Source organism: Myotis lucifugus, unplaced genomic scaffold (genome assembly GCF_000147115.1).
Source record: "Myotis lucifugus unplaced genomic scaffold, Myoluc2.0 scaffold_349, whole genome shotgun sequence".
Lineage (NCBI taxonomy): Eukaryota > Metazoa > Chordata > Mammalia > Chiroptera > Vespertilionidae > Myotis > Myotis lucifugus.
Genome location: NW_005871397.1, coordinates 314,039 through 323,355, shown reverse-complemented (window position 1 = coordinate 323,355; position 9,317 = coordinate 314,039). Strand labels below are relative to the sequence as shown.

The 9,317-nt window shown below is 41.9% G+C and overlaps 1 protein-coding gene across 1 annotated transcript in view; it reads left to right on the top strand.

The window, feature by feature from the left end:
* Positions 1-3,947: 3,947 nt before the first annotated feature.
* CORIN (corin, serine peptidase) overlaps positions 3,948-9,317 on the top strand; it is a 159,026-nt gene continuing 153,656 nt past the window's right edge. The window contains exons 1-2 of the mRNA XM_014466634.2: positions 3,948-4,038; positions 4,243-4,443. Of these exons, the coding sequence (XP_014322120.1) occupies positions 3,948-4,038; positions 4,243-4,443 (292 nt within the window). The remainder of the gene's footprint in view (positions 4,039-4,242; positions 4,444-9,317) is intronic.

Here is a 9,317-nt window from a genome sequence, read left to right as displayed (position 1 = left end):
TGGTGCCGCCAGCGGGTGTGAGTGGGGCCAGCACCATCAGCGGGTGCGAGCAGAGCTGCTGCCCGATCACCCCTAAGGAGCACAGGAAGGTGGAGAAGCCCTCTGGGTGATCAGGGCTGGCAGCAGGTGTGAGCGCTGGATGGGACCACGGCGTGTGGGAGCAAAGAATTTTCAGTAACCACCAGAGCTCGTCACGATGACAGCACCCCTCCTTGGTCTGGCACCCCCTCTCACCTGCTCCACCATCCCGCTGTGGCCAACACCTGCCATGTTCCGCACCCTGCCACCTGCTGCGGATGCTGCCATGTTTCGTGCGCACCCCCTGGTTGTTCAGTTGTTCTGCCATTCAGTCTATTTGCATATTAGGGTTATATATATATATATATATAGTAGGATGCTTGATTTGCATATTAGGGTTTTATATATATAGATTTTGTAGGATTCTTGGGAGGCTAACCTGGGAGATGGCTAAAGTGAGGATACTGAGCAAGGTACTTGTATTTGTTTCCTGTGGCTGCTATAACAAATGAGCACAACCTTGGTAGCTTAAAACAACACAAATTATCCTAGAATCATGGAGGTCAGAAGTCCAAAATAGGTCTCACTGGGCTAACATTAGTGTGTTGGTTGTACTGCATTCCTTCTGGGGGCTCTAGGAGACACTCTGTTCCCTATTTCCCCAGCTTTTTGAGGCTTCCTGCATTCCTTGGCTTGTGGCTCCTTGCTTTCTTCAAAATGAGCAATTGCTCGTTGAATCTTTCTCACAGTGTGGCTCTGGCACACACTACCTCACCTCCCTTTTCTGCTTGTAAGAACCTTGGGCTCACCTGAGTAATCCAGGATAGGTTTTCTACCTCACATTGCTTAATTGACATCTACAACATCCCTTTTGCCATGTAAGGTATGTAAGGTAACATAGTCACAGGTTCTGAGGCTGAGGAGGTGGACACCTGGGGCAGCATTATTTTGCCAACAGTGCTCAATCCACACATTGTAGGTGATCAGTAAAGCTTGGCTATTATTACTGGAATTATAGACAGTTTCTTAGATATTGTTAAATAGAGCTGAAACACTTTGAGCCATATAGTGTGGTTTTCTATTAATATTTTCGCAGGAAATAGTCACCATTATTTTACTCCAAAAGTGGGTTAAGTGATTCACTTTTGAAAATTTCCTCAGCCATTTTGCTTTGATGGTCGAAGGAAATGGTATTCATTGGTAGCCCTAAGGAAGACAACTTTACTTTCATTGTGTAGTAATAACTAGCAGTTATTGAGAACTTACTGTGTGCTGTGAACTATTTCAGGTAGTTATGTATGTACTAGAAGGCCCGTGCACAAAAAATTGTGCACTGGCAGGGAAGGGAGGTCCCTCAGCCCAACCTGTGCCCTCTCACCGATCACGCTGCCGCTCACCCTGCCTGCCCCGCCCACCCCGCCCAAGACAGGACAGGCCAGGATCTCGCCTTGGGCGGCGCAGTGGGATCTGCCTGCAGTATGCAAATTAGCTGCCATCTTTGTTGGCGGTTAATTTGCATATCTCGCTGATTAGCCAATGGGAGGCGTATCGGAGGTACGGTTAATTTCAATCTTTGTCTATTATTAGATAGGATTGACCAGTTTGATTCTAACCACCAGCCCCATAAAGGGAGGTACTTTTATTTTCCTTATTTTATGGCAGTTGAGAGTGTGTGCAAAGTTTCAGGATAGTAAGTGCTAGAGATGGGACTTAAATCCAGGTGGTCAGGCTGTAGAGTCTGGAGTTCTAACCACAGCTCTATAAAAGTAGGAATGTGAAAAGGATGGGCAACACTGGAAGAATGAGCACTCTACTCTGAGCTAATAACTCAGCATTTTTATAGTTCATCATGTTATAACGAGGGTATTTAGTCTTATTGAGTTCTAATTTTTGTGCTTTTTAAGAAAATGCATAATAGGCAACCAACTGTAAGTTGAGAGTTGGTCAGTTTCTAGAGATGCTTGAAACAAAATTGTCTAGTGAGTTCAGGCTTTTACATACAGATCCCTTCTTTTTTTTCTCCTCCTCCTCCTCCTCCTCCTCCATCCTCCTCCTCCTCCTCTTCTTCTTCTTCTTCTTCTTCTTCTTCTTCTTCTTCTTCTTCTTCTTTTCTCTCTCTCTCTCTCTCTCTCTCTCTCTCTCTCTCTCTCTCTCTCAACATTAGCTATAGCAACTATCATGTATTATCATTCTATTCTACCAAGCCGCTTTATATGTAGAATTTAAGAGAAAGAAGACTGCCTTTTTTTTAAAGGAAGTTATCTAAGTAAGTGTTTCCTAAGAAAGTCAGTGTTTCAAAGGACATCTGAGAGTAACCAGATATTATTACCAGTCACCAATGTGGTTAGGTAAAAAAGGTAAAGGAAAGATTATTAATAAGGCTATCCATTACAAACAAAATGTTAACAACTGCAGATATTTCATACAGTAAGGATCTTCTTTTAAGTGAATTAGTCAGAGACATAAATATGAGGAATTGGCATTTGCTAAAAGTGTGTTGATAGAGCTGGGGTGCTGATCCATAGGGTTAGCATGATAAGTTAATCGACTTTGTAGACATTATGTATTCATTATGGCCACATTGATGAAAACATGTTATGTGAAAAACCTCTTTATACCAAAACAAGAGGAGAAGAGAGCAACTAACAAGTGGATGAAAATAATATTATACCTAATTGATTAGTATGATTAGTAAAATTTTCTGTATGAATGAAATGCATGTTATGTAGTAATCAAGTCTATCACATATTTATTTTGATCCAGATTTTAAAAACAGTTAAAGGAAGTCTTTCATTTCACCTACTGCATTTGATATTCACTCATCATCACACGGACACTTTGGAGAATGTGTTACCTGCACCGCATGGTTATGATTTAGCTTTTACACTCGCTGTTTTATTTAGAATCCTTTGGCAGATGAAGCTGTTGACCTCAGTTAGCCAGAAAACAGCTGCTTTTCTATTTTGATTTGTAGTTAATGTTTACCAAGTGTCAAGCACATGTGGAGAAATTTTTTCCATAGACTGATATTAAACATTTTATTTATATTTCTTTTATTTTTAATGGTCCATGAACTGTTTGGAAATGTGAGAACCAATTAGAACATTCACTGTAAATGTTTTTAGAAAAAAAATCTCCCTTGGGTATTTCTCTAATGGATCAATATCACATTCATTTATTTTAGTAGCATTCTCAACTACGGTGCTATATTCTGGAAACAACCTGTTATCTATTTTAACTGAGTTAAAAATACATGATCTCTTTCAAATTTTTCAAAAGTTCCTGCCTGAAGTCAAAGCTAGGTGGTCCCCAGTAGTCATGTTTGACTCTTTATTTTGTCAATGAATGAATAGGTTGAGAAAATGTCCAGTTGATAATGTTAGTTTAATGACTCTTTCTTATTTCTTGTAATTATTAAAATGAAGATAATTTAGTTCCTTCTTTTTTGTGGGAATTAGAATTTCACTTTTTTGATATATTTTTTCTATTGGTAAATATATGAGCCCTATTATTCTTATTTTTCTGTTATGCATAGTTCACTGAAATTTAGTGCAAAATGTGAAGAAACCTAAGGGGAAGGCTAAGGAGGCACTACTGTGCCCTTTGATGGCAGACGGAGATATGAGAACACGTGTCCTGGGTGCTGAGTAGCATCAAATAATGGGACAAATTGAGAAAGAGAAATTAGGAAGGAAATACTGTAAGATTCACAATGTTTTGTTGTTGTTGTTTTAAAATATATTTTTATTGATTTCAGAGAGGAAGGGAGAGAGGGGGAGATGAGAGAGAGAGAGAGAGAGAGAGAGAGAGAAAAACATCAATGATGAGAGAGAATTATTGACTGGCTGCCTCCTGCACGCAACCCGGGGCACATGCCCGGACCAGGCATCGAACTGTGTCCTCCTGGGTCGATGCTCAACCACTGAGCCATGCCGGTGGGTGTCATCACGTTTTATTTATTTGTGGCAAGTCTCAGGTGCGGTGGAATAGCCCTAAATTCTTTGGGCACCAAAAACCTAGGTAAGGAAGCAATAGTTTCTTCACAGGGTTATGTGTTTTGCAGAAGAGAAACTCTACCGATTAGCTGTGCTAACCATCAGCTTTCCCTTTGTGTTTGCCCGGGTAGAGTGTGACTTGCGAAAGTAGCTCTAGAGTTTTCTTTATATGTGCTTAAAAATGAAGCCTTCTAGTAATGTTTTAAGAATATATATTTTTGTCTTTCAGGAACATTACAAAAAGCCTACTTGAAATCAAATGAGAGTGAACCTATAGCTACTGACGGTGAAGTTCAAGTGCCTGATGTTCTTCTTACAAATACAATTTACCCTGAGAGCACCGTGACATCTACTACACATCCCAGCCAACACATTCCCGCCTGGACCACGGATGCTTCTCTCCCAGGGGACCAAGGTCACAGGAACACAAGTAAGTCTGAAGGTGCTGAATGCATGTGCCCTTTAATGTCTGTGGAACCCACAGGTGGATTTTAAGTGTGGCAACAGCTGCTCATAAATCACAATCACTTCCTGATCATACAGGCAAAGCTCCACTCATTTCCCCGGCAAGCCTAGCAGAGCGCGCTGTTCAGCTCAGCCGTCCCGATAGGACATAAGTGAGTCATGAAGATGCACCGTGCGATTCAACATTTCTGAGGCATGAAAATGTGTTTGCCCCAATATAATGGTATTGATTTTGGGGGGGTTCACCTCTAAAAGTTTGCGCTTCTATTTTGAAGTTTTAAGTTACTTATTTTGAGATGCTTAAATGATGTTACTTATTTGGTTATCGGTGCCTTGTAGAAGGGACTCCCGTTCTGCAATAGAACACCAAGTGATTTAACAGGAGCTACCTGCCCTCTCATTTGCCTTTGACATGTCCAGGGGTTCTTATTTCCTCGCTCACTCTCCCCCCTCTTTTATTGACTGTGCAATGTACTGTACGTGCTGGTGACTGACAGGTCACCACACCATGAGGAACATGGCATGTGTGGAACTTCTGCTTGAGGGCAACTGGAGAGATTTGTCAGTTATTCCAGTAAAAGAGCTGGGAGAGAGAGAAGACGGAAAGTGTGCAGATCGCGTCAGTGAGACTGTGGCAGACAATAGGTGACTCTATTCCTCAACACCCCTCAGTTTTTTTGGTCAAGTTACTAAGCTTCCAGTGTGGGAGGGAGTGGATGTGTGTGGAAAGTGCCCTAGAGCTTCGGCTCTGCTCCAGTCAGCGTCGATGAGACAGTCAGCACCGTCTCTGTCAGGACTTGCTCTGCGGTTGTCTTGATTCTTATGTTCTTCCTCCTAAAACAAAGTTATGTGACTGAAAGCAATAGCAGGCCTACCAGCCACCATCATCTTCTTGTTTATTCCTCCCTCTTTCATGAAAACCCACCACGGGCCATCACAGCTGAGGGCCAGGACAGAGTGTTTATTTTCATTCTGAGCCCGGAGGGGAAGGAGGGAGCTGACGCTTGGCTATCACAGGCCATGTTTGCCAGGGTCTGAAGAAAAGCAGGATTATTCCATTTCTCCAAAGAGACAGACTGTTTGGACTCCATTGTTTCACATGGCACCCAATTACTTGTTCCTTAGACTCGGTGTTCACCAGTGATTCATACAGGTTTGTGTTCATTACCTGACAGTGATACTGCAAACCCGAATTATGCCAAGTAAAATGTATGTTCCTCCTGAGTTTAATTTTGAGGTTTTTTAAAAAAAATATTTTGGTCCTGCCTTTAGCGCTTCATTATTCTCAAGGACAGTATTTTTCCATCAGAAGTGCAAAAGTCATTTAAGCAAAAACTCAGTCCAGTTAATGTGGTTGCAATTACAGCCATTGTTATTTTCTTTCGCTAAGTGGATTTGTCTCGATTTTGAAAGCTCCATTATTTGTTGAGATTCCAGTTGAGGTGATAGACACGTACCCTAAAGAGTAAAGAAACATATGGTACTGGTTGCTCAGTTTGGAAGTTTGATGGGAGTCTGTTTGACTCATTCTTTTCTTCCTGTGGCTGGAAGATTGCTTGAGAACATGAATGTAAGTTGACATGTAAAGGAAATCCAGGTAAAATGAGAATGATTAAATGCAGAAAGGCTGAAACCCTTTGAATAGGTGTCATTCTAGGTTGTTAATGTCTTGATTGTTTGAATTGAGCTTTACTGTTAGACTACATGACCCTCAATAGACTGTCTATATTAACTAACATAGTTTATTGCGAGAGATTTGATAGTTTTTCATACATTCCAGCAGTATTGCTACCCTGCTATTCTAGAGTCTTGGGTAGTTTTTGGGACATGTGTGCGTATTTTCTCTGTGGTTCTTATCACTAACTGATGAGGTACACAGGAAAGGCAATATGTACCAGTTTTCAAGATATAAAATTAAGGATTAGTGAAATTAAGTTGACGTGTCTGATATCACTTGTGTAGTAATCAATCAGTAGACATGGAATTAGGATTCAGATCCTGGGACTCCTAGACCAATGCTCTTTCAAGTATTGTATGCTTCCTCAGTCAATATCATTGCTTTTTTTGCAGTGGCAGGAGCATTACTGAGTACATTTTTTAAAATGTATGTATTTTTATTGATATCAGAGAGGAAGAGAGAGGGAGAGAGTGAGATAGAAACATCAATGATGAGAGAGAATCATTGATCGGCTGCCTCCTGCACAACCCACACTGGGGATCAAACACACAACCCAGGCATGTCAAACCATGACTTCCTGGTTCGTAGGTCGATGCTCAACCACTGAGCCATGCCATCTGGGCACTGAGAAAATTTTAAGCTCCAAGCAAGTAGAAGAGTAGTCTGTTTTGTTTATTGCTGCCTATCCCATGATCAGCAAAAAATAATTGTTGAATGAATAAACTGCCATCATTTCAAAATTGTAGTATCTGATTTATCACTTTTTGTTAGTAATGCCTAATCACACTTCTGCACTTGGTATTTATTTAACCAATTCTGTTTAAAGCATCATTTAATGCCTTGTGTCTGTATTAACACCTAGCAGAGAATTTGCCTTATTTCTGTTTTCAATCATTCTCTAATGAAAATGTCATTTTAAATTCCAGGCATATGTAAAAGCTATTTAAGTCCATTTCAGTCCAAAAATACAGTAGCCAGACATCCTGTCCTTCCCAGATATCTTGGGTAGAAAACCAAGGGAGAACTCCTGGCAAAAGGTATCAGGAAATAGCCTTTCCTTAAGACATTTCCTTGGGGGGGCGGGGGGGATGATGATGGGGGCGGGGGGGTGCTTAATATCATGCCAAAGCATAGAATATTGCAGTTTGTAAAGTTTTAACCACAATTTCCCTAATCCCCCCACTTTACACTGTGCAGCAAAGCTGGACTTTGTGAATGTGAAATAGGCGTATGTGACATCTGCTACTTCTGGAGTTTCATTAGTTGCATTTGGAAAACCAGTTGTAATATGGAAAGGGAAAAAAGGCCCATAGTTAGCTTTCATGCTACATTTCAGCAAGGGATTTCCCTAGGTTGCATTCTGTATTTGGGTTTTTATTTTCACGTTGATTCTTTATGTATTTTATAAATATTTAAACATAAATTGAATTTTAAGGAAAGAGGAAGCTCTTTGGCCAACCTAGAGCTTTTGGGTTAAAAATAATATGGCACACAATAGAATAACTAGAAATGATCAGGAACTAAAGTGACAAGAGTGGGTTAAGGCACTGAAAGGTTAAAGTGTTCTGTTTTAGTAACCAGCTCCTAGATCTCTTATATCAGATGAAAATACATTATACCTCTAACTTATTTAAAAAATGCTTTTTGAAATAAAGTCAGCATACCATAAAGTTCACCCTTTTAATATATACAATTAAGTATTTAAAAAATATATTCACAGAGCTGTACACCATGACTGCTCTCTAGATAGAGATATTTTAGAACATATTTATCACTGCAGAAAGAAATGCCATATTCACTACTCCTTCCTTTCCCTTTGCCCTGCTTGGGTCCAAAACTAATCTACTTTTTGTCTCTATGGGTTTGCCATTCTGAACATTTCATGTAAAGGGCATCACATCAGCAAGACGTGGCTTTTGTGACTGGCCTCTCCTATCTTTCTTGGTTATGTGCACAGCCTTGCACATGCTCCTGGCCTTCGAAGATCCCAAGGCATGTGTCAGAGCTTTTCAAAGGCCCCTATGGACACCTCATTCCTGTTTTTCCTTTCAAAACTTTTGTCATTCTCTTATTTCCCACCAGAATTCTTGCTGTGGGAGGTTGTGATGTTAAACAATTGGCACAGATTGTGTTTGATGAGTGCCCTCAGGATAGAGCTGTTTGCATAGAGAGAGCTCCCAGTCAGGTCAAATAAAGACCAGCCCTGAGAATGATTCCTTTCCAGGGTGCTTCCAGATAGGTTGAATGGTGACGATTCTCTGGGGATGGCTTTTGGGAGGTTCAAATCCATTCTACCCTCTCCATGGCCTCCTAAGTTGCCAGTTTTCATAGTTACCCTGGTTGCAAGGCCATCACAGAACTGAGGAGAGGGTAAAGGCAATAGGGCAATTTAAAATGCTACAAAGCTCATAGTTCTTACTGTTATCTAGACATTTTTCTTGAATAGTGAAAAATGCAAGCCTTTGGTTAAATCCCAAAGTTCTAAAAGATTTGATTTTAACATTTTTCCCCCAGAATTTTTACTGCTTTTATGGAGGAACACATTTTGGAGGATTTTACCCGCCAACTTTTTAAATTTCCTACACCATTGGGAGTTGATTTTTCTTCTTTTTATATTGCATAAATATGATTATATTATACTAGTGGCCCGATGCACGAAATTCGTGCAGGGGGGGGGGGGGAGGGATGTCCCTCAGCCCAGCCTGCACCCTCTCCAATCTGGGGCACCCTCTCCAATCTGGGACCCCTCGGAGGATGTCTGACTGGGATTGGGCCTAAACTGGCAGTCAGATATCCCTCTTGCAATCCGGGACTGCTGGCTCCTAACCGCTCACCTGCCTGCCTGCCTGATCGCCCCTAACCACTCTGCCTGCTGGCCTTCTCGCCCCCAACTGCCGCCCCTTGCCGGCCTGATAGCCCTCAGCTGCCCCCCCTGCCAGCCTGCTCGCCCCCAACTGCCCCCACCCTGCCAGCCTGCTCACCCCCAATTGCCCCCCCTCCCGCCTGCCTGCCTACCCCGCCAGGCCTCTGTGATCAATGCTGTGCAGGTTGGGGGGCAACCAGGCTGGCAGGGGGGGGGGGGCAGTGAGGGGTGACTAGGCTGACAGGGGGGGGCAGTGAGGGGTGACTAGGCTGGCAGTTAGGGATGACCGGGCCAGTCG